This window comes from Beta vulgaris, chromosome 2 (assembly GCF_026745355.1).
Source record: "Beta vulgaris subsp. vulgaris cultivar EL10 chromosome 2, EL10.2, whole genome shotgun sequence".
Taxonomy (NCBI): Eukaryota; Viridiplantae; Streptophyta; class Magnoliopsida; order Caryophyllales; family Amaranthaceae; genus Beta; species Beta vulgaris.
In genome coordinates this window covers 44,686,949-44,711,812 of record NC_079203.1, presented here as the reverse complement: position 1 = coordinate 44,711,812, position 24,864 = coordinate 44,686,949, and the positions used below count along the sequence as shown (strand labels likewise).

Here is a 24,864-nt window from a genome sequence, read left to right as displayed (position 1 = left end):
AATTTTCGTCAGAAATCTGACGCGTGTGTCAGAATTTGACACTTGTCAAATTCTGACAGGTGAGAGAAATAATACAATTATAAATAAAAATGAAATATCTTAAAAAAACAAAGCGAAAAAAATAAAAAAATACCAATGGCTCTATTTTTCAGAGATCTACAATTAGAGACCCATTTTGTAATATTTTGGATAAATTTTTTTCTAGCTATTTACTAATTTTCTATAATTTTGCTTATTTTATATGAAATATCTTCCCCTTAAAAAAAAAAAAATATTTTTGTGCATTTAATTTAGTTAATGCTAAAAACGCTAATTATGTATTTATAAATTAATTTTTTTATCAATAAGTAATGAATATTTAATATGATTAAAAAGTAAATAATAAAAATATTGTATAGTGGTGACGGGGTGATGAGAGAGAAAAGTAGTTGGGTGGGAGTAAAAAAGTATTTTAGTAGGTAAAAATAGTTGGGATGATTTTTTTTGGTTCATGGTTAAGAAGATAAGTGGGAAAAGATCGTGGAATGTTATTTTTTTAAGAGAGAGAAAGTTAAAAAGGAAATAGGATGATTTTTTTCTAAAATTGTGAGTAATGATGCTCTAAGGTTCCTCACACGACACAATTTTCTGTACCTTTGTTGTGGCAGGATTTAATTGTTTTTATTTTTTGGCATACACAAAACCAGTTGACTTGTTTCCATTTAATTTCGAAACTAAAGCCGTCGTTCCCTCTAGGGTTTCTCCTTAAGAGAATTTTTTCTCTCAAGGGTTTCTCCTTGGGAGGGTTTTTTCCTAGCCCCCGTCGCTAGGTTTTCTTCTTTTTTTGAAGGTTTTTCCTTCATTCTTTCTTCTTTCTCTTTGTTTTTTCATCACTTTTCTTCTTGGTCTCAATTGTGAATCTTTGTAGGGGCTTCCGCTGGTATTCGTACCGGTGGTAAGCCCCAAAAACCTTTTTAATTGCTTCCAATAAGTATATCCCATCTTTAAGATGGTATTTATTTTAGGATGTTCCATTTCTTTTTTTCTTCGTCTAATGAAGAAGGAAGATCTAACAATCACTATTCTCTGTAAGGATCTAGAAGACCACAGAAGTATTTTCACCCAAACGACTATGCATCAGCGGAAGTTATTAAGCTGAATCAGGGCGAACTCAAAGATTGTATTGCTTCAGATAAAGTTTTTTATTAAGGCTATTTTTTATCAAATCTGCGATGTATCTAGTTCTAAGGTGTTATATACCTATAATGGAATTTTTCGATTCTTCAGGATTTGATTGTAAGTGCCGTTTGACTATCCCTTATGAATGAAATTATTTTTTTTCCTGTCAAAAAAAAGACTTGTTTCCATTTAAAACAAAGGTTATCCACTTATGATGCCCAGTTGCCCACTATTGAAACGAATACTAGTACAAAAACAAAATTCCCAACACAAAGACATTCACATCCACAAATTACTGAATTAGGTTCCGTGGGTCCACTAGCATCAGCACTCAGCAGCGATCACCATCATATAAGACGGCATGCATAACAAAACAAACCAAAACAACAAAGCAAATACTCTTAGCCCTACCAACTGGTTTTATGATAATATTGTTTGATGTTCATCTATTTTCTATAGACTCCATAGATATAGATTGGTGGGAGTGTGGAACCAATAACCCAAAACTAACAAATTGGTGTGACTGGAACCTTTTCTACATCGGCCATTCGAGGTTGAATCCCTTATCCTTTCCCCGACTCCAACGGCTTAACCCGCAAAATTGGACTAAACCTACCTAGTAGTACTTGGAATATATGGTGGGATTGAAACCTTTTACCTTGGGCACTTGAGGCTGAGTCCCTATTCCCTTTCCCCCACCGCAACGACTGTCGGCTTGACTCACAAAAATGGAAAATGTAATACAAATAAATGGACAACAACGCTCTGCTATGCAAATACAAACCAATATTCATTCATTCTATACATGCCGAGTTCACTCCAAATATGGGGAACTGAGTTTAGTACTGCTCGTTCAAAGCAATGCTCTCACAAAGAAGTTTTCTACATACGTCAAGTGCTCAGATTACTTCCCCCAAACTATCTTGTTTCAATAGACGAACAATCCCATTAATCATGATCTTCAAGTACCATCCAGTGCCCCCCCCCCCCCCTCGCTAACAGACCACGTATCAAAGAAGAGTGTTTACAAAACAGGAATCAAAGCAGGACATAGACACCTGTTCTTTCACCTCACCTTCCATCTGTCGAGGTAAATGATTCAGCAAACCCAGAGGGCCGAGTAGGTATGCTTGTCTGCGTGTTGTCTCTACTTGCAAGGAAGGACGACGAAGAAGAATCATCGATACTGCTATCTCCGAAAGCCTGCCACTTCTTGAGGGCTTGTGGTAAGGTCATGTCAAGATCAATTCCATAAATGTCCTCAGAGTTTTCTACTGAAGGCTTCCATACATCAAGGAGAGAAGAAAGAGCATTCACTACATGACCCATTTCGGGCCTCTGGTTTGGCTCCCGAGCACAACAGTGGCCAGCTAGCTCAGCAACTGTGTTGACACTAGCAAGAGTACTCTCCTCTTCGAGATCAATGGTGGGGTCAATTGCTTTTTGGAATGAGTCATTAATATACATCCTCCGGAACCATGTCACCAGGTGAACACTGTCCTCTGGTTGGGTCTCGTCGAGGGCCCTCCTTCCCGTGATCATTTCCATTAATATCACTCCAAAACTGAATACATCGACTTTTGTAGTTATGCGACCCATCACTGGACAATAACAAAGGGAAAGAAATTAAAACAAAACCCAAGGATTAGAACAACAAATATTGTTAGGATGTATTTCATAAAAAACAGATATAGCCATGGGTTTTGGGCAGAAAAATATGGGAGCTAAGTGAAAGCTTTAATGGAATGATACAAGGACAAATTTAAAATATGCTAATCACATGAAATTACATACAGAAATCCAATTTAGATAAATCCCCGGGTATTAATGCACAAGAATTAGATTAGGAAGGTTGATTGTTTCTAGTATCAACCTCCAATTTCATATTCGAGGACTCACAGGTACAAGAAGTTCCAGATACACAAATTATACGTAAAACTAGGCAATAACATGAAATGACAGAAGGCAGAAACTCTGAGTCTCCCAAAAAAGAAAACAAAAAGAACTGGTTCTGCCGCAGTCTTGTCCAGGACCTGCTCACCATACAGACTTAGTATAATAGTGAAACATCGTACTGCCACCATGGGGTAAGAATATTCAGTATTTAGTTTTTTGTTATTACAGGAGGAAATGGAGAAAGTGGGAAGGTGGTGAATCACGTAATCTAATATCTCGTGGGTGATAGGGTTCACATAACATATCTTGTCAACAAATGACCAACGAAGGAAGCATGCTTCTAATTAGCCAAAGAAACAGATCATAACAACAACAACAACTAAGCCTTATTCCCAAGGTGATTGGGGTCGGCTAACATGAATCGTCAACTGGAATCGTGACCAGAGGAGATGGCATCGTCAAGAGTGACAAAAGTTTTTTTTTTTTTTTTTAAAGCAAGGTTTACACGAAAAAGTGTTTAGAAAAGGTTTTCAGCAAAAGGTTTTAATACCAACACAATTGAGAAAAGCAAATAAATGCAGTAATCAGACCCCTTCCTCCACATAGATACTACCCCTCCACCCACTTCTATCCAACGTCATGCTCTCCTCAATAATAACATTAAAATCATTACATCCCTGCTCTGAAATAAGGAGCTCTTAAAAGTCAAATCGGTGGAGTTTTGGTTGTTATTTAGAGGCAGCAACTAGATGGGATATGGCTTGTACGGACCTAAACCAACCCAAACACACATACTAAAATAAACACGCACAAGCATACATGCAAAGAGACACATGCTCCCACATGCTATCTTACTGCTTCATCAGTTGAAAAAGCATATCTGGTATCATGTCTAGTACTTGATTCAATTGTTTAGCCAGGAAAAGGACAAGCACTAAACATGGATTTATTTACTTATTTCCTAATGCAGAGTTTTCATCTTCATAATATTTAGGAATTAACAAGCAATATTGGGCCCCTGGCATGCGAAAGGATTATCCTTCAATATCTGAAGTTCAGTTAGCCACCATAAGAATATTGTCATTCTTTGAACTTCTTAATTGAGGGGACCAAGTAACTATGTCCAAAACTTAACTGACTACTTTTATATAGTGGCCTATCCTTCTGGGACAACCCAAAGAAAAGATATATGGCTTATATCATAGGGAGTAGCAAGTACAACATACTATTAAAAAAAGTATCTCAATACAAAAAGGAAATAACAAATTTACCTGCATATTCAGGTGCCAAATAACCAAAAGTTCCTGCTAGCCTGGTTTCTATTGACGTTTTTCCACCATCAGGTGCAAGACGAACAAGTCCAAAATCTGCAACTTTTGCACGCATATCATCTCCCAGAAGAATATTAGAAGGTTTAAGATCCCTATGAATGAAACTTTGATGTGCCAAACTGTGTAAATATTCCACTCCTCTCGCCACATCTAATGCAATTGTTAACCTTTGATTCCATTTAAGTGGTTTCAATTTCTCTTCTTGCCAATCAAATATATACCTACTTAAAGCACCTTGTGGCAAGTACTCATATACAAGAAGTTTCTCGTTTCCATCCAAACAGAATCCCAGAAGTGCAACCAAATGTCGATGGCGAACCTTAGTAAGAACAGCAATCTCAGACTTAAATTCTGCCAAACCTTTATCTCCTAATATTCCAGAATTCATCCTTTTGACTGCAATCTTGGTTCCATCAGGTAACTCCCCTTTATAGACTGTCCCAAAACCCCCTCTTCCTAAAATATTTTCATCGCTGAAGTTGTTGGTAACGTTCCTTAACACTTGAATAGAAATGATCATGTTATTAGTCTCAATTACATGGACATCACTGGGGCCACTACTACTCCCCTGACTTTGGTCTTCACTCATCGCCTTGCCATTCACTCCTGAACCAGTGATTGTTATTTTGACGGCATCATCAGACCCGGAGTGATTAGGATGGACTACCACCGTATTTGACTGTTGTACCCTCCCATAAAGCTTCTTCCTTCTCAAGAAACAAAATACAAACAAACCAGCAGCAGAAATAACAAAGACACTGCCAATTACTGATCCAACAACCACTCCGATTTTCGAACCTCTGCCACCAGTTGCTCCAGTTCCACTATCTTCTCCACTTGGTGTGTTAGGGCGATCTTTGCCAATATTAACATTTCCATGAGAATTAACAGCAGCATGAGAAAAAGCTGGGATCTTACCATATAGATTATTAAAAGACACATCAAGTGTCCTGAGGTTAGGCATTCTTGTGAGTGCATCAGGTATGGTCCCTGTGATATTATTATGGGCAAGTATCAATGTCTGAACTGATGTAAGAGAAGCAAACTTAGGCGAAAGAGTACCCGTAAGACCCCTACTTTGTAAATTTATGATCGTAATGTTTTTGTTAGAGCAAGTTATCCCTAACCAATTTGCGCACGGATCATTGCCTTTCCACTGTTGGGCAATTTGCAAAGGGTACCCAAATGACTCCATAACTGATATCAGAGCATTAACACGGCTATCACAGCCCACACCGGGATCAGGCAAACAGAAGCTATTCTGTTCAGGTAACATATCAGCAGCTACTGAATCGGGAAACTCGGGGGTCGGTCCCTGAAGAGCATTATTTGTCAAATTAACAGTCTTAAGCAAAGGTAGCTTGGTGAGAGAAACAGGGACGGGGCCAGTGAGGCTATTGTCCCTCAAATTCAGATCTGCCAAATCGGTCAATCCAGACAAATCTGGTATAGGACCAGTGAAAGCATTCATATTCAGCCATATTTGTACCAATTGGGTCATATTCTGTAAAACCTCGATCGTCCCATTAAGACTTCGACCACCACTTGAATCAAGTTGCCCATTTAACCACAGGGACTGAAGTCCGAGACCCGAAAAGCTTGAGGGCAAACCACCAGTCAGGTTATTGCTAGACAAACGCAGATGAATCATACCTGGGAAATTATCAGAACTGAAAATATCAGGTATCTTGCCACCCACATTGGCCGAATTAGCAGAGAAATTTTTCAGAGAAGAAGCAGCCTTGAGCCCCTCAGGTATAGACCAAGTTCTAAACGGGTTATTGTCCAGATAAACTTCCTGGAGAGAGGTCAACCCGTCAAATAAATTCTCAGGGACAGAACTAAATTGGTTGTTATGGAGAAATAGCCTCTGGAGTGAGCTTAACCCCTTAAGGCTCGGTAATGGGCCTGTTAATGCATTGTTCATCAACTCAAGAACTTCAAGATTTGTTAGGTTGCCTACAGCTGGGGACAAAGTGCCAGACACCCCTTCGCTTCTCAACTGTATCCGAGTGACCCGATTGTTTGAGTCACATCCCACATTATCCCATCTGCACGGATTCGCATTAGACCAATCAATACTCGATGGGAGCTTTAGGCTAAGTTTCAGTTCCTGCATTGCCGCAGCATCAGAGGAGGCAGACTGTGCAGTGATTGACACTACGAACAGTAACAGTACAAGAACCATAATCTGCAGAGCAACCAACCCTAGGGTTAAAACCCTGGGATGCTCAACGGACATCTTGCAGACAATTGATCCACCTACAAAAGTCATCAAGTTATAAATCATTAGCCAACTCTAAATCACCTAGATTCCACACATTCTTTGCCATCATTTTCAATCAATGCCTAAGTTTTGTGTTCTAGTGGTCTCATTGCTGTTCATTCCTGCAACTTCAACACCACATTCAACAATCTTCTGATCTCACAAATTAAATAGCACCTTAGACAAGCCAGACATGAAACTTGAACAATATTCACATCCAATACTTTCAAAACCCCACAGATTTCCGAGTTTTTAACTCTCTAGTCTAAATTCAATTTACAAAACCCATCTCAAACTAAAACCCTAAACTAAACTGACAAGCATAAAAAAACAAAATTAGCACAACCAACATCCAAAATTAAAATATTTAGTCCATAATTAACAAGTCAAAACATCATCTAACCCAGAAATCACATCCCCTTTAAAATAAATCAATACCCAGATTTTCAATCAATGTTAAAGCAACAAAACCCAATTCAAACTAAAACCCTAAACTTCACTGACAAGCATTAAAAAGTTAGTACAACCAACATTCAACATTCAACATCCAAAAACTAAAATATTTACTCTAAAAATAACAAGTCAAGACATCATCTAACCAAGAAATCACATCCCCTATTAAAATAAAACAATACCCAGAACTTCAATTTATGTTAAAACATCAAAATTCAACCCACCATAAATTTAAATGTCATAAACTCAAACTCCCAGCTACAGAAAATCCAGCAAAACAAAAAAAAAAAAAAAACAAATTTCAAAACTTTAAAAGAAAAAAAACCAAGCAAGCTAACCTGGAGAAGAACCAGACAAGTGTTACAGCAGAGGAGAGAGAAAGAGAGCAAAGATTAATGGTGATAGAGGAGAGAGAAAATACGTTACTGGGTGAGTTCAGTTTCTTAAGACGTGTTTGGCTAAAGGGTAAATTATTAGTTTGGTAGGAAAGAATAAAACTATAAAAGGGGAATAAAAATAAAAGGTGGTATAAATTTGGAAGCAAAAGAAGAAGATTTTGCTGCAATTGAGAATCATCTAGCGCTGATTATGGCATAATTATGAATTTATGATGATGATGGAGGACAAAAAGAGAGAGAAAATGGCGGGGTAACTGCTACTTTCATAACATAAAGTTACAAGTCAACAAATTTAATAAAATAAATTACAATATGATGCGTTACATTAATTTTGTTTTGGGGTGTCAAAACTTTATATTATAATCAAATTTATTTGACAGCTAAGTTAATTGTCTGCATCAACTTTGACCAAACACGTTAATCAATGAGATTATATGAATATATGTTACCTAAAATAATTACTTGGAGTTGTTATTAATATTATGAGATTGAGTGGTTCTTTTGTTTTAGGTAATAAATTATGGAGAGTTTGGTATTTGTTGATTTATTTTAAACCATTTATGAGTGAATGTGAGGTAATCAAATTGGAAATGACTTTCATGGGAAGATTTTGGACTTCCATGATCAAACCATATTCTCTCATTACTATTTGGAAACATATTACTAAAGATTTGACTCTAATCTCATTCCATATTCATAGTACGTGACTTAGTTTTCTTGATCTCTTCGTGTTATTAAGATTTTTTTTCTTCTCCTTACGTTGTGTTCAGGAGCGGTTAAAGTCATGAGGAGGATGAACAACTGTATAGAGCTCAATTCTATTAGTTATCTGCTCAAAGTAATAGAAAAAACTAAATATAATTACAAGTTGTTCCATTCAAATTTAATTATCGAGTGCAATGTTGGATGCAGATTCAGAGAGGTTAATTTTCTATTTCGTGTTTTGTTTCATCTCTTCCTATTCTCCAAATACCCTCTAAGGATCCTTGCATTGTAAGTTCTATTGACTATCAATCTAGAAATAATAGCAAACAATAGTAGAACAACAAATAACAAAGCAGGAAAGAACACACAAGAACTTTTACGTGGAAACCCAAGAACTGGGAGAAAAACCACAAATATGCACTAGGAATCAATAAATATTCAAGAAAGATTACAAAAGCCCTCAAGAACTCTCTCTATAACTTTTTCTCTCTCTAATCGGTGTATAATGATGAAGAATACAATAAAAGACGTACTAGGGCACTATATTTATACTCCTCGGGAAAAACCATGTTTTCGAAACGAAAACCGCGTAAAAACAGCCCCGCCCGATCAGGTCGGGTGAGACCCGCCCGATCGGGCGCTTAACGCCAAAAGAAATCTCGCGTCAGGCCCGAATGGGTAAATGATGTCCGCGGCGTAAGTCGTTGTTCCGCCCGATCGGGCGAGATGGCCCGATGCCATCGGGCGAGCCACAAAACTGCCAGCTCTTGTCTTCATTGCGGGCCCGATCGGGCTCCCTTGCCCGACCCGATCGAGAGAAGCCCCAATCTGCTCGTTTTGATGCATTTCTTCGACGCAACCTTTCTCCACACCTCTTACACCTCCATGAGCTTCATATGAACCATATTCCCAACAATCTCCCACTTGGAGATAGGTGTAAGTGAAGAAAACTTCATACCTTCATCATCCTCTCATTCATCTCAACTCAACTCCTAATCCACCACCTTCACTAACAATCAACGAAGGCCAACTAAGGTCTTGCACAACCTTAGTTTATCACGACTCACACTCTTAGTGAGCATATCTGCTGGATTCTTAGCACACAACACTTTCTGCAGACTCAACTCATTCTCCTCCACTAAACTCCTGATGTAGTGAAAGCGCCTACAAATGTGCTTAGTCCTACAATGATACATGGGATTCTTAGCCAACACTAGTGGAAAAAACCTTATATGTCACTTAGTATCAGATGCGATTTTTGTAAAACCGCATCCGAAAATCAACCAAAAAATGGGAGGGAAATTTGGCCAAAAAAAATCTGATGCGGTCCTCAAAAAACCGCATCAGATTAAAAATCAGATGCGTTTTTTTTAATCTGATGCGGTTCAATGGACCGCATCAGATTATTGTAATTTTTTATACGGGAAATTTGACGAAATTTGGCCCACGCACGAAATTTGGCCCAGCACTCCTAATACTAAATCCCTCCTCACTCCTCCTAACCAGACCCACTCTCTAGACTTCTCCTCCAGACCCCCTCTCTCTCCTATCAAACCCTAATCTCCCTCCTCTCCCCTCTCTCTCTCTCCTCTCTACTCCTCCCTCACACCACGCCGTCATCACCTTACCCCTATCTCTCCTCTCTACTCCACGAAACGAAGATGGGGATGAAGAAACGAAGAAACAAAGAACGAAATCAATTGACGAAGAAACGGAGAACGAAATCAATTGACGAAGAATCGAAGAACGAAAACGAAGTGACGAAGAATCGAAGAACGAATTGGGCTGCCATTTTCATTTCGATTTTTTTTGGTTTCTACTCTTTTTTTTATCTGATTTTGTTTTTTGTATTTTTGCTCTTAATTTTTTCGTTATTTTTTTTTATCTGATTTATTTTTTTGGGTATTAACTCTTCTCTTTTTCGTTTTTCGGCTCTTAATTTTCGCTTTATTTCTCTTTTTTGTTTTCATTATTTTTACTTGTGATTCTCTAATTTCTGTAATTTTCGTTACTTTTAGTTATGTTTTTAATTTGTTTTTTTCATTGTTCAATTGAAATTGTGTGTATTTTTTCAGATATATATATGTATTTTTTTTTCATTGTTCAATTAGAATTGTGTATGTATTTTTTGAATTATATATATGTATTGTTGTTGTATATATGTATGTATATGGTTTTTTGGTATTGTTTTGAATGAAATCATCATGCACGATCTTTGTTTGTTTTGAAGTATTTATTGTTAATTATTAATTAATAATATATAGTATAAATATTAATGGATATTATATGTATTAGAGATTATATAAGAGGCAGGTAGTAGAAGTTAGGAAAGGAAAGAATCAATTGGAGTTTTGGTATGAGTTGCGTTGCACACCTGCAGTTGCAGGTCTGCCACTTTTTTTTTGGGACTTGAACACTACAATCTGATGCGGTTCTTAAGGAATACCGCATCAGTTAATCACCTAATCTGATGCGGTTTTCCCCCAGAAATCGCATCAGATTATGCCTTTCTGATGCGGTTTTGGACTGCATCAGAATATGTTACACTCCTGCTGCGAGCCCACCTGATGCGGACCAAAACCGCTTCCGAAAGGCCAGTTTTGACCGCATCAGGTGGGGTTTTTTCCACTAGTGCAAATGAACTGCACTTTGACTATCACTATAAAGTATCACCTTCTCCTGTTTAATACCCATCTCCTCAAGAAAACCGATCAACCATACTATCTCCTTACTTGCTTCCGACATAGCCACATACTCAGACTCTGTAGTAGACAAAGAGATACACTTATGTAACTTGGACATCCAACTCACTGCAGTACCCCCCACAGTAGAGACATATCCTGACGTGCTTTTGCTTGTATCGATATCTTCACTGAGGTCAGCATCAACATAACCCTCAAGCTTTACTCCCTTCTCCCAGAAACAAAGCCCTATACTTGAAGTACCCTTCAAATACCTTGGTAACCACTTTACAGCATCCCAATGTTTCTCACCTGGATTAGAAACAAACCTGCTAACACTCCCACTGCAAAAGCAATGTATGTCCGTGTGCACATCATGGCATACATCAAGCTACCAACAGCTCAAGCATAAGAAACAGTGTCATCCGCTCCTTTTCTGCTTCTGTAGTTGGTGAATGCTCCCTTGTCAATTTGAGATCACTAGGAAGTGGTGAATTTCTGGGTTTAGCATCTCCTACATTAAACCTCTTCAGCACCTTAAGAATATAATCCTCCTGAGACAACTTCAACATACCAGTAGACTTGTCCCTGGAAATCTTCATGCCCAAGATTTGTGTAGATTCACCCAAATCCTTCATCTCAAATACTTGTGACAGCTTTCCCTTCACATCATTTATACCTCCATACTTGTACCAAATCAGCATATCATCAACATACAGAAGTAATAAACATATCATTTACATACCTCTGATAATAACAACATGATCATTATCACTCTCTTGAACCCACTGCTACACATGAAGTGTCAAACTTTATGTACCACTGTCTAGGAGCCTGCTTCAATCCATATAAGCTCCTCTTGAGCTTACACACCAAGTTCTCCTTTCCTTGAACTTTAAAACCATCTGGTTGTTTCATGTAGATCTCCTCATCCAGATCACCATGTAGAAACGCAGTCTTAACATCCATCTGTTCTAAGAACAGATTTTCAGCAGCAACAATAGCCATCAACATATGAATAGTAGTCAACTTCACAACAAGAGCAAATATTTCATTATGATCTATACCCTCCTTTTGTAGGAACCCCTTTACTACTAATCTCGCCTTATACCTGACACTTCCATCGGGCTCTTTCTTCAATCTAAAGATCCACTTGTTGCTAAGTGCTCTCATACCTGCAGGCAATGCAGACAACTCCCATGTCTAATTCTTTTTCAGGGAATGCATCTCATCTTTCATGGCTAGCTCCCACTTAGATGACTCAGTCGAATTTATTGCTTCCCTGTATGATTCTTGTTCACATGCATCAGTTAGTAACAAATAATACATAGAAGGTGAATATCGAACAGGTGTTTTGGACACCATTGCGGATTTTCTCAAGTCAACTTGAGAGACAATTATCCCTGTACTGGAACTGGAGCTCTTGGTAGTATGATAATAGTACCCTCTGAATTATCAGGCTGTGAGATATCTAACTCATCAGAATCAGACCCTGCAGGAGTGTGAACTTCATCTCTATGTTGCTCAACCCGTTCTGGAACAATGACATCCCTTCCATGAATGCCATATATCTCCACAAACTCCTTATTCTCCTGAACTCCCACTATCTCAGTAATCTCATATTTATCACCAAATACATCCTTACATAGCTTAGTCTCATCAAATGTGACATCACAGTGTGTCAAAATCTTCCTACCTTTTGGTTCCCAACATCGATATCCATACTTCTTATAACCATACCCAATAAAATAACATTTAACGGGTCTAACTTGTCACATTTCTCACACTGAACATATGCAACACAACCAAATAGTTTTAGAAAAGAAAGATTTACCTCATTTACACTCCAAACCTTCTCTAGCAACTTGAACTCCAATGGAACTGATGGTCCTCTGTTAATCAAATAAGCTGTTGTACTAACTGAATCCGCCCATAACGTCTTAGGTAGCCCTGCATGCGACCTCATACATCTAGCCCTCTCAGTCAGTGTCCTGTTCATTCTATCTGCAATTCCATTCTGTCGAGGTTTCTCTGGAACTGTCCTCTTCAGAATTATGTCGTTCTCCTCACAAAGTTTTGTATACTCTACAAACTCATACTCACCTCCATTATTAGACTTAATGCACTTAATCTTCTTTTCAGTCTGATTCTCGACCTCAGCTTTCCACTTCTTGGAGGTTTCATAAAGCTCAAATTTCTTCTTCATGAAAGACCTATACCTTCCTGCAGTAGTCATCAATGAAAGTAACAAAATACAGTGAGCCTCCAAGGGATCTGACTGGGGAAGGACCCCACAAATCAGTGTGCACTAATTCTAGCTTCCCAATTTTCAACTCTTTCTTGGGTTTTGTGAAAGTCACCTTTTTCTGCTTGCCATAAACACAGCTCTCACAAAATTTCATGTCAGCTGATTTCAACCCTGACAATTTACCATTTGAAACTAAAATTTTCATCCCCTTCTCACTCATGTGACCAAGTCTAGTATGCCATAACTTGGTCTCATCTACTATAGCTGCATCAATCATGTCTGTGCATCCTGCAATAGTGTATAAAGTTCCCATCTTATTACCTCTAGACAAAATCATGGAACCTTTGGAAATCTTCCACTTTCCCTCACAGAACATAGTTTTGTAGCCACATGAGTCCAATTGACTCACAGAAATCAGATTCATTGCTAGGTATGGAATGTACCTAACATCATGCAGTTTTAAAGTTCCTTCGTTCGTAGTCCTAACAACCACATCTCCCTTCTCCATAATGTCCAAGGTCTTATCATCAGCATGATCGACCTTCCCTAACTTCTTACCTTGAAGTCATGAAACAACTCCGTCATGGGTGAAGAGTGAAACGATGCCCCCGAATCTAGGATCCACGACTCTATAGAACTATCAACACTCAAAATCAGAGTATCCTCAACCTCATTCAATGCAGAAAATATCGATGAGTTAGCACTATCCTCTTGTTTCTCACTATGGTAAGATTTTTCATCCTTCTTCTTGGGATGTGGACAATCCCTCTTTGGATGACCCTCTCACCACAATTCCAACAGGTAAAACCAGTCATATGACTTACTTCGTCCCCTTAACTTTGATCTCCCCTGAAAACTCTTCCCTTTTCCCTTTTGTTTTCCCCTCCCTCAACCCTCTGCACTGTTTCTAGATTAGTCTCCACTCTCCTTCCTTCGAATGCTCTCACTTAAAATCAGATCACGGACAACATCATAAACCAATTTCTCTTTACCAGAGGAATTACTAACAACAGTTACAGCAGTTTCTCAAGCAGTAGGTAAAGAGGACAACAAAATTAGGGCTTTTACTTCATCCTCAAAGACAATATTTACCGAAGTTAACTGACTTATTATTGAATTAAATTCATTGATATGTTCAGCAGCAGAACTATCATTATTCATCTCTAAATCAAATCAACGGCGCATCAGATATACACTTTTTAACATTTTGTCTGAATTAGTTTACTTTATTATATACATTTTTTTAAAATTTATTTTATCGTTGTTGTTAGTCAACTTTTTGTTTATATAGATTAGGTAACTTATTTAGTTAACATTTTGCACATTTTGTTGTTTCCTTTTAAAGGATATTCATGAAGCCTTGTTAATTTTCAAAAAGGATTTAGATGTGGTTTCAAAATTCCACATTGATCATTTTACTTCTATTATGAAGAAAAATACAGCAGAAGAGGATGTGAGAAATTCTCCTATGTTATCGAGAAGCTAAATCAAAGTTGCAGTCTGACCAAGTTAAACAGTTTTGACCAGAATCATCTCATTGAATTTAATACAAATCAATATACTAACTGCAATTTATCAGAGCTACATACTACATAGCAGATCAAATATAGATGTAACAATAACAATAGCATAACGCTATATATTGAATGCTAAACATAAGCCAAACGGTAGATTTTGAAGTATACAAAAAAAATAACAAGACTAATAAGTTTGCTTCGAGAATTCTAAGGTCCAAAACTGCAGAAAAAATTAATTCCCCGTGTAAATTCTTCAACGGTAATTTCTGTAAGAAGGGCTGTACATGCAGCTCTCAGCAAATTTAACCAAATCTTCGGGTTTCGGAAGCCGACTAGCCAAACCTACACAAATGAATAGCCACTTATGAGTTATGTTCAGTGACCTCCCAGTAAGTCTTCATATATCAGATAATAAAGGGATAAACAAAAATGGCTCACCGAGATCATAAGCCTTTTCTGCTACTTTTGCAGCAATATGAGCAGATATCATTCTGATGTCTTTGTATGGAGGGTAGATAAGTCCTTTTGCCAAGTGTTCTTCTGTAACTTGCGAAGCCAATGCCTCAGCTGTTTACAGAACAATAGTGTTAGCAAGGACAAAAACGATCACACAGGTAGAAAGGCCCAGAAAAACTAGATCAGATCAAAACTGGCGTGGCCTGGTCTAGTGCAGCCTGGCTAAGGCACTGGGAAGCCTTATTTGCCGCGGCCTAGCCTATGAGTAGCTATAGGAGTAAAGTTGTAACAAGTGATACAGACTGTATTCTTGGTACAATCACAAAATAACTAATGTATATTTAAATTTACAGTATAATCAGTGGCACTTACAGGCAGCCAAAAGCATGTCATCATGAACACGGATTGCACCACACATTATCAGACCCAAACCAAAACCAGGGAAGATGTAAGCATTATTTGCCTGAAACATAAAAAAACAGAGGTCAATTCTCATTCTAAACTAAGAGTTTCCCCCTTAAAAAAAGAGTAATGGTTGCTGGTAGACCTGGCCGGGGATAAAAGTATTCCCTTCATGTTCCACAGGATCAAATGGACTTCCACTGGCAAATATTGCTTGACCCTAATCATATTCAAAGTACAAAAGCCAAATTTATTTCACTTGCTTCGGTGTCGAAAAGAGATAATTAGAGGTGAAATTCTGAGGTTTTGGAAGAAAGAGTAGTGGTTGCAGAATGAGAGTTTACCTGGCTCCATGTGTACGCCTCCTCAGCAGTACATTCTGACTGTGAAGTAGGATTTGATAGAGCAAGAATGAGAGGTTTCTGCACAGCCAACCACATGTTAAAACTTCAAAAAAGAATAGCTAATAACCATACTCGATCATCCGGCCTAAACCCAATTTGATACTGACCTGACCCACATAGTAATGAGGGTATGGGACTAATATTGATTAATCTATCGCAGATAGATTTAAATATGACCTGACCCAAACATGAACTGAATGATTCCACCCGAATATGACCTAGACTCAGACCAACCCGAATGACCTATTTTGCCACTTCCAATTAGATAGTCGATAATACAAACTTCAATATGAGGAACAAGCAATGAATTGTACCGAGTTGATAGATGACATGGCTTCAACCACCTCCTTAGTGAATGTCTGTCCTTTTCCAGAAGTGCCTATCAACACTGTTGGCCTGATTGCCTAAGAAAGTTAAGCACAAACAAGTAAGACAACAGCTTTGGTTATAGATGTCTTATTGATGAAATACAATTTTGGTAGCCTGCTCCCATTCACCTGTACTGCTTCTAGAAGAGTTGTAACAGGTTCAAATTCATGTGCCCATGGCAGTTTGAAAGACTGAAGTGACTCCTTCCTAGAACCAACAACAAGTCCCTGCAACAAGAAATCGAGAATGGCAGATAATTATTGTAAACAAAAGAGTAAAGAAGAATAAAGAAAAAGGCATTTTTATTTTAACGTTGAATCAACATCAGGGTAACCGGATATACCTTGGAGTCCACAAGCCAGATCTTTTTCCTCATTTCTTCAACTGGAGAATTTGTCTGTACAAAGATGGAAAAATAACACAAAAAAGATAAGAAAATAAAGGAGAGTTAAAAGTAAATAGAAGAGAGCATGGTATCAACAACAACTCTCATATTCTTGTTTCTGTGGGAACCCCCCCCCCCCCCCCCCCAAAAAAAAACTTAATTCGACGGTTCAGTTTGAGGTAACTCAGCAGAAGCGGTTATATTAAGAGATTCCCTGGGAAAACTACACAACGCAGCTACTTTCAACCTCGGCAAAAAACACAAGTTCACATTGCTGAAGCAACAGCCCTGCATCAAGGTATCCTGCTAGCTCTCAAACAAAAAAATCCAACACCTACATATTGAAGGCGACAACTTGCTCGTTATCAACGCAACCAAAAAAAAAAAGTTGGACCAGTTTAATACCTTCTTTGACATCTCTTGAGCTATAAGTTCCGCAATACCTGTTCCAGCCTTTCAATAAACAGCAGTTTCAAGTGTCAGATAACAGCACTAAAAGAGGAACGCGAAGAAACTATCTTCTCTAAATCTCAGAAATAAACGAACATATATCCAGTTGAAAGGAGGTGCAGAAGGAAAATTAGTTGCAATAGCGTAACCAGCAACATCTGAAGCAATTTGAAGCAGTGAAAGAATAAAGGAAAATATCTCGGTGTTGCTTTAATATTTTCTTTTCGCAGTAAACACTAATAGCAGTTCTGGAAACATTTAAAATGAATTCCAGTATAATATATATTCTCAAATAAGCTGTTAAGTGCTCACTTCTCCAGCGCCCAGGAATAGGAAGGTATGGTCAGCCAAGTTTCCTCCCAGTAGTCTCAAAGAAGCAATGAGTCCTGCAAGCACCACAGAGGCAGTACCCTGCACTCAAAAGGGGATTTATATCAGTTAAAATTTCTAAAAGCAATCAGATCATGTTTAGACAAAAGAATCTAGATCACCTGTATGTCATCATTGAAGACAAGGTGTGTAGTGCGGTATTTCTCCAGCAATTCAAATGCATTATGGTTGGCAAAATCTTCAAACTGTACCAGGATTTTCTCGCCATAGTTCTGTTTAACTGCGGACATAAATTCCTGTACAAATTCAGCGTATTCTTCCCCAGTAGCCCTATTTTGCTTCAATCCAATGTAAAACTCGTCATTCAAAAGCTTCTCGTTGTTTGTGCCAACATCAAGGGTTATAGGCAAGCACTGCAAACAAAGAGGATAAGAATTTCATGGTTAAATCAGGGTGAAAGGGACAGAATATCAAACTATCTTGACTTTATAGCCAATTCTACTATCCAATATAATGTATTTGACTCATAACTTGCACGGTACATGCCCAAATGTCAGACTCAGCGATTTCATATACATTGAATTCGATGTTTTTGTTTTTATTAGAATTGTCAAGGATCCAGCATAGGAGTACCATAGATGATAGATCCAGGATGAAACACAGTGCATCATAGATTCATTCGAGTTGATAGCACAAGAGCAATAGAATTATAATGGTAGAGGAAGTAACATAAAGAACACAGTGAGGCTTAATATAAAATTGGTCAATAACTTTCCCGTTCATTAGAATTAAACGGAATTGTTTAGGAGAGTTATGTGCTCAAGTTTTAAAGCTACTCATCCTTCCTGAATATTTGTTGAATGAAAACAGTCGATAACACGCCTTTAAAGATGAACATATGGTTAATGCAGCCTAAATGTTTCAGAATTCAAAACCCATCAAAACATTGCTAGACAAGAGCTTAATAGAATTCAAATGCTTACTGCTGAAGGCCGAACTCCACCAAGTGCCGTGTACAAAGACAGTTTTCCAACAGGTATACCCATTCCCTAAACATCTCAAGCAAATCCATCATATTAATATTGAATGCAACAGAGAAAGAAAGAGTCAAGCAAGATGAAAATTTTCTTTGTTTTTCCACTTTCTTGCTAAAAAAAAATAAACATGCTCAAATACCTGACAGCCAAGGTCTCCTAGTCCAAGGATACGCTCACCATCAGTGACCACTATAACTTGAATATTCCTTTCAGGCCAGTTCTTCAAAATCTCAAGAATCTTTCCCCTGTAACACCAAATACATCAACTTCTGACTTTCTAAAATGTAAGGCAAGTACAATATTCATTTCCTATCCAACAAGGAAATTTGATGAGAATGCACCACAAGACTTACTTATCCTTCAAACTGATGAAAAGACCTTGGGGGCGTCTAAAGATACTTCCGTACTTTTGGCAAGCCTCACCAACAGTTGGAGTGTACACAAGTGGTAGCAATTCTTCAACATGGTCAACAAGAAGCTTGTAAAAGAGTTTCTCATTCCTCTCCTGCGATAAAAGATAACATCAGAACCATGAAGGAAACCAAGCATAATGTGACACATGAATCCTGGCTCTGTAGTTCAGTTAAATTCAGGTGAAAAGAACGGGGCATAACGCGTAAATCACTACATAAAGTAGCAACCTAATTACAACTTTACAAGCTTATGTGTGTAAAGTATTGAGTATTAAAAGTATCATTATTCCACCAAATTTGGTCATTTCATGATTAGTGGCTCCAAGGTCTATCATCACTAACTAGCATATTCACATTATCCTATAACCCATGACCATTACAAAAGGAAGCTCTCCAGCAACATATAAGAGCAGATAGTTAGTCCTAAATTCCACACAATTATCAAGCACACGGATTTACCTGAAGATCCATCATGGCCATGTATTTCTGCAAGGGAACTTGATATTGACGAAGAGTCGCCAAAAACTTCCTCTCCTGATGTTCAAAAGACTGCTGATTAAGAACTATTCCAAAGAGAAAAAGCTACAACTTTAAGATTATCGAAGTAACTGAGCAAGGTTCAGTGATGCAACCTGAAGATCCTGGGACAGATATGCAGGAGGTAACAAACCACGCAAGTAGTGAGCATCTCTTTCTTTCTCTGTAAAAGCAAGTCCTTTGTTGTGATGGGGATCCCTCAGCAATGAATACCCACTGCAATAACAAGAACAATATTTGGTGATGAAAAAAACAATTCCATTTCAGCAAGAGAAAACTTGCACTTCTTCCATTACCAACTTTTGCATTTTTGCAATCTCCAACACACTACTTTAACCATTTCACTAATATCTTCAATTTGCTATTTATTTTAAGATTAAACATTAAAAATGAGTGTAACAATCCATCCACATGTCTACTGTTTTCCTATACAATGGTGAACTCAACATCACAAGTTAAGCGTTACATTAATTTTGGAAAGGAGGAAGTAGTACTTAATTTACATGGTTATGTTTGAACTTCGAAAATTTCTTGATTTAATACAAGTAATATGAAGAGGTGTTAGTTTCATAGTTTGAGCGGCTTCCTAAATGTGTGTTATTTTTCTTATTTTTGTTTTCGAGGGGTGCCTCCTAATATTAGTTCATTCATGACTCTATAAATCTTTCTCTCTGCTCTATTCAATCCAAGCAAATATTTCCTTGATTTACACAAGTTAACACTAACAATAATTTCATTTTTCGATTTGACATTCAAACCCAAGATTTAAACAACAAATCAAGATAACCCATTGCATGAATTCACATTTCAAACTACTCAATTAAAACTAAACCCTTTTACAAATAAAATTACCCACATTATGATGCATTTAACCAAACATGTAAAAGATCAAATCATGAATACCCATCAATTTTTCATACCAAAACAACACATCACTTAACCATTATACCCATTTCATCACACAAAATTCAAAACCAAATTATCTCAAAATCAACAACAAAATTACAAAACTTTACAAAGATAATTAAAAACTTAATACAAACAAGATAGAAATGTTACAACTACCTAATTCATCACACAAAATTCAAAGCCACATAATCCCAAAATCAACAACAAAATCACAAAACTTTACAAAAATAATTAAAAACTTAATACAAACAAGATAGAAATGTTACAACTACCCAGTTCATCACACAAAATTCAAAGCCACATAATCACAAAAATCAACAACAAAATTACAAAACTTTACAAAAATAGATCAAAAACTTAATACAAACAAGAAAGAAATGTTACAATTACCTAGCAACAGACACAGTCCAAGGAGTGATATGTTGATCCTCCGTGGCAAAATCCTCACCGTACACGTCCCTAACACCCCCAGCAACACCGTTGGATCCTACAGTCATCTCATCCAATGTACTACCCATTACTCCTCTAATCAACAACAACTTTTTCTCTCTCTCTCCTCTCAACTGCAACTTGTTCACCAACAATTTCTACAATAAAAATGGCACAAAAACCTAACAAACCCAGAAAATATAGAACACCCAAAAAAGCTATAAATTGTTATTATTGTCACACTAATGCAAACATAACATAATTTGGGTCGTTTTTATAAACAACGTTGGTAGTGAGAAAAGGGTTGAATTTTCCAACAACAAAATTGAAATAAATATATTATTTAATGATTAAAAAGAAATTTCTCAAAGAACAAAGATTTGGACTTGGAAAAGAATAAAACGTGGCGACAAGTTTATGATTTGAAATTTTCTATTTAGAAGGGTGAATAAAAGTAAAATAAAATACCATAAAGGAATGTGAATTACCAGAAAATGAGGTTTATTGAATGACATCATTTTCTAATTTGGTGGTTAGTTATTACTGTAGTAAATAAAGTAGTAATTTGTATAAGAAAAAGGAGATGTTTTCTGAAGAAAGAACTGGTCTATCCTAGTTTGTTGGAGATTTGGAGGAGAGAGAAAAAAATGATTATTCAAAGTCAGAAGTGTCAAACACGCGTAAATTATTGGTGAATGGACTGCACTTTGTAATGGAGTACTATTATACTATGGTGTGCTCATATTACTTTTGTTTTCATTTCAGTTAAATTATTTTTGCGTTTTTAGTTTTGTCTCAGTTAATTTCAGTTTAGTTTTTTTCAATAAAAAAGAATGGTATTGATATGAAATTCCAAATGTCTTTTTTTTTTGTTTTTTATAATGAGAAATTCCCATATGTTGTAAGTTCACATTTTAGGTACAAAATTTAAATGGTGTATAATGAGATATTGAGTTACACGTAGCAATAAAGACAAATGAAGTTTGAATAAGAATAATTCTAGAATGTATAGAAGGGGTTCTTTTGGGTGTGGATTTTGACATTACTAGTCAAATTATGAATTATAAATGGGTTAACAGTTAACGCCGATTTAGTTTTTTTATTCTTAGTTGCGATTTTTATTTTTCATTGTATATGTTGAGTAAGGTCCTATTTAATGCAATTTAAAATAATTATATCGAAAAAAATAATTATATATAATGATAAATGAGTTTTACTTAGTTTTATCAAGGAATTTCCGTAACCGTAATTATGTGCTTTAGTTAAGGGTGATAGCAGAGGCGGACCGAGAATGGGACATGGGGGTACAAGTGTATCCCCATTTTTAAGAAAAGCTTTGATAAAAAAAAAATTAAAAAAAAAAAAAAAAAAAAAAAAAACAGGAGGGAAAGCTAGAAGCCGCAGCAAGGCAAGAGAAAGTGAGTGAAAGTGTCAACCATGGTGGTAGTGATGGAGATTTGTTGCTCCAGTAGAGTATAATAGAGGTATTAGTTGAATTCATGAAAGAACAACCACTTGCAATTTTCTTTCTCTTCAATTTCACCTCAAATTTGTGTTTTTTTTTTCTTCAATTAATTTGGGGGAAACACAACTAATTGCAAGACGATTTCCATAATTTGTTGTAAATGGTGGAAATCTCAAGTAATTTCATGGGATCTTTGTTCTTTCTCTCTCCTCTGCTTCTGCATTTGTTTTCGGCTTTGCGTGCATGAAAGAATGCTCTACTTTATCTCTCTGATTCACTGTTGTACAACAAGTTATAAGTTTCTTGTTTTATTGTTTTAAATTTTGTTTTTCATTTTTAATGATTATTTTGCTTAATTAATTGATTGTTTTATACTTTTATACTTAAATATGTTACTTATATCTATATCTATATACTTCCTCCGTTTTTTTTAGATGTTACACTTTCTATTTAGAAATTTTAAATTAGATGTTACACTTTTATTTTTGGCAATAACTTCTCTCTATCTCTCTCCTATCACATGTTCACATGGGGCCTTTTTGTTTTTCATTCTCTCTATCTCTCTCCACTCCAAAAATTACCTAGGAGTCCGTGATTTGAAAAGTGTAACATCCAATAAAAAACGGAGGAAGTAAATATATTAAAAGACGTTCTTAAACACAAAACCTTAAATCTTAAACAGTTAAACCACAAACCTTGAGGACTCGTAAGATGCAAATATAATCTAAACTATATGATTTTTTTATTTTGGATTGTATAAATATACATATTTTGGTTATGATAACACTTAGGGCTTGTTTGGTTGGCAAAGAAAATCATGGGAATTTCTATTTCCTAGGAAGTGTAAGATGGTTAGTATTAAACAATTTATGCATTTTGTCCCTACTATTAGCGTTACTTTTACGTCCGTATCCCCAAATTAAAATTCCTGGGTCCGCCACTGGGTGATAGGCTTAATTAGGGATGTTAGAAAATAATCATATGAACCTACATGCTTTACCAGCCAATGTGCTGGTAGTTCCTACAAGGCTAGTAGCCTTGGTAGGGGTTAGCCCTTGGGCTGACTTAATTTCCTAATAAAAAAAATATGTGTATAAAAGCTATATACATCCATTTTATTTCATTTTCACACTAAAATTTTAATTTTTTCAATTATAATCCTTGATAACTTTCATATTCTTCTCTATGAATTATGAGCCAGTACTTCTCTATCTTTTTTTATCAATTTGTTTGGACTAAAGTATCCTTTATTTTTACATAAAACTTTCTAAAATACTTCTTTCTTTCTTTTAAAATATGTTCCTATTTATTATTTTACACTATTCAAGGAATATTTATTGCTCTTTCATTTTATTTTTAAGGAAAAAAGAAGAAAATAAACTAGGTACAAGACAAAAATACCCAATAAACATTTACTTAAATATATGTTTTTGTGAAATCCTAAAACTACTTCCATTTTTCTTAATTCTTGTGAAAAACGAGAAGTGAGCACTATATTATCGAACGAAGGGAGTATAAAAACATGATACCTTGCTAAATGTTGCCCTAAAATTTCCAGTTAACGCCCTGTATTTTTGTATTTGTATACATGGGTTGTATTTCCCTCCCTACATCTCTTTCATCCACAATAACTCCTGCAATTATTCCGGCTAACTTTCCCATCAAGAACACCGACAATTTTCCGGCTAACTTTCCGACGACAATATCTCCTGCAAAATAAATCCGGCAACTTTTCCGGTCAATTTTCCGGCCATATTATTGCATTATTAATATTAAGTAAATTTTATAATTCTTTTAATACACAAAATCGGACTATATTGACTTTTAAAAAAAAAGTGTCCAGGCACCTAAAGTATGTGCCCGAACCTGTGGTCAGGCACCTAAATTAGGCGCCCAACCACAGGTGCAGGCGCCTAAATTAGGTGCCTGTACCTGTGGTTGGGCGCCTAATTTAGGTGCCTGACCACAGGTACAGGCACCTAATTTAGGCGCATGTACCTGTGGTTGGGCGCCTAATTTAGGTGCCTGACCACAGGTTCGGGCACCTAATTTAGGTGCTTGGACACTCTTTTTTTAAGTCAATAGAGTCCGATTTTGTGTATTAAAAGAATGATAAAATTTCATGAATATTAATAATCCAATAATGTGGCTGGAAAATTAGTCGGAAAAGTTGTCGGAGTTATTGTCGCTGCAAAAATTGTCGGAGTTTGTGATGGGAGATCCTTGCTCATGAAAGAGATGTAGTGAGGGAGTGATGGAGATAACTCCGACAATTATTTCGGCTAACTTTCCCATCAAGAACTCCGGCAATTTTCCGGCTAACTTTCCGACGAAAATATCTCCGGCAACTTTTCCGGCCACATTATTAATATTAATTAAATTTTATAATTCTTATAATACACAAAATCGCTGCAAAAATTAGGTGCATGTACCTGTGGTTGGGCGCCTAATTTAGGTGCCTGACCACAGGTTCGGGCACCTAATTTAGGTGCTTGGACACTTTTTTTTTTAAGTCAATATAGTCCGATTTTTGTGTATTAAAAGAATTATAAAATTTCATTAATAATGCAATAATGTGGCCGGAAAATTAGTCGGAAAAGTTGTCGGAGTTATTGTCGCCGGATT

General features: G+C 36.7%; 2 protein-coding genes across 2 annotated transcripts; both read right to left on the bottom strand.

The window, feature by feature from the left end:
* Positions 1-1,924: 1,924 nt before the first annotated feature.
* On the bottom strand, positions 1,925-7,772 carry LOC104885681 (receptor protein kinase TMK1). The gene is made up of 3 exons (XM_010670330.4): positions 7,443-7,772; positions 4,326-6,647; positions 1,925-2,759 (listed from the first exon to the last, which is right to left on the bottom strand). The coding sequence occupies exons 2-3, from the start codon at positions 6,625-6,627 to the stop codon at positions 2,230-2,232; spliced, it is 2,832 nt and encodes a 943-aa protein (XP_010668632.2). The 5' UTR covers positions 6,628-6,647; positions 7,443-7,772; the 3' UTR covers positions 1,925-2,229.
* Positions 7,773-14,637: 6,865 nt separating this feature from the next.
* On the bottom strand, positions 14,638-21,445 carry LOC104885693 (NADP-dependent malic enzyme). Its single transcript, XM_010670339.4, has 18 exons — positions 21,263-21,445; positions 20,736-20,932; positions 19,532-19,652; positions 19,359-19,433; positions 18,840-18,991; positions 18,626-18,731; positions 18,433-18,498; positions 17,611-17,862; positions 17,432-17,530; positions 17,075-17,122; positions 16,628-16,681; positions 16,413-16,511; positions 16,230-16,319; positions 15,856-15,933; positions 15,657-15,731; positions 15,482-15,572; positions 15,092-15,220; positions 14,638-14,995 (listed from the first exon to the last, which is right to left on the bottom strand). The coding sequence occupies exons 1-18, from the start codon at positions 21,290-21,292 to the stop codon at positions 14,907-14,909; spliced, it is 1,851 nt and encodes a 616-aa protein (XP_010668641.2). The 5' UTR covers positions 21,293-21,445; the 3' UTR covers positions 14,638-14,906.
* Between the last annotated feature and the right edge of the window lie 3,419 nt (positions 21,446-24,864).

Coding starts and splice junctions, on each gene's coding strand:
- LOC104885681 (XM_010670330.4), bottom strand. CDS start 6,627: ATGTCCGTTGAGCATCCCAGGGTTTTAACCCTAGGGTTGGTTGCTCTG. Junction 2,760..4,325: donor TTTGGCACCTGAATATGCAG/GTAAATTTGTTA, acceptor GTTATTGTCCAG/TGATGGGTCGCATAACTACA.
- LOC104885693 (XM_010670339.4), bottom strand. CDS start 21,292: ATGATGTCATTCAATAAACCTCATTTTCTG. Junction 16,320..16,412: donor CTCTTCTAGAAGCAGTACAG/GTGAATGGGAGC, acceptor TAACTTTCTTAG/GCAATCAGGCCAACAGTGTT. Junction 14,996..15,091: donor AGAAAAGGCTTATGATCTCG/GTGAGCCATTTT, acceptor TCATTTGTGTAG/GTTTGGCTAGTCGGCTTCCG.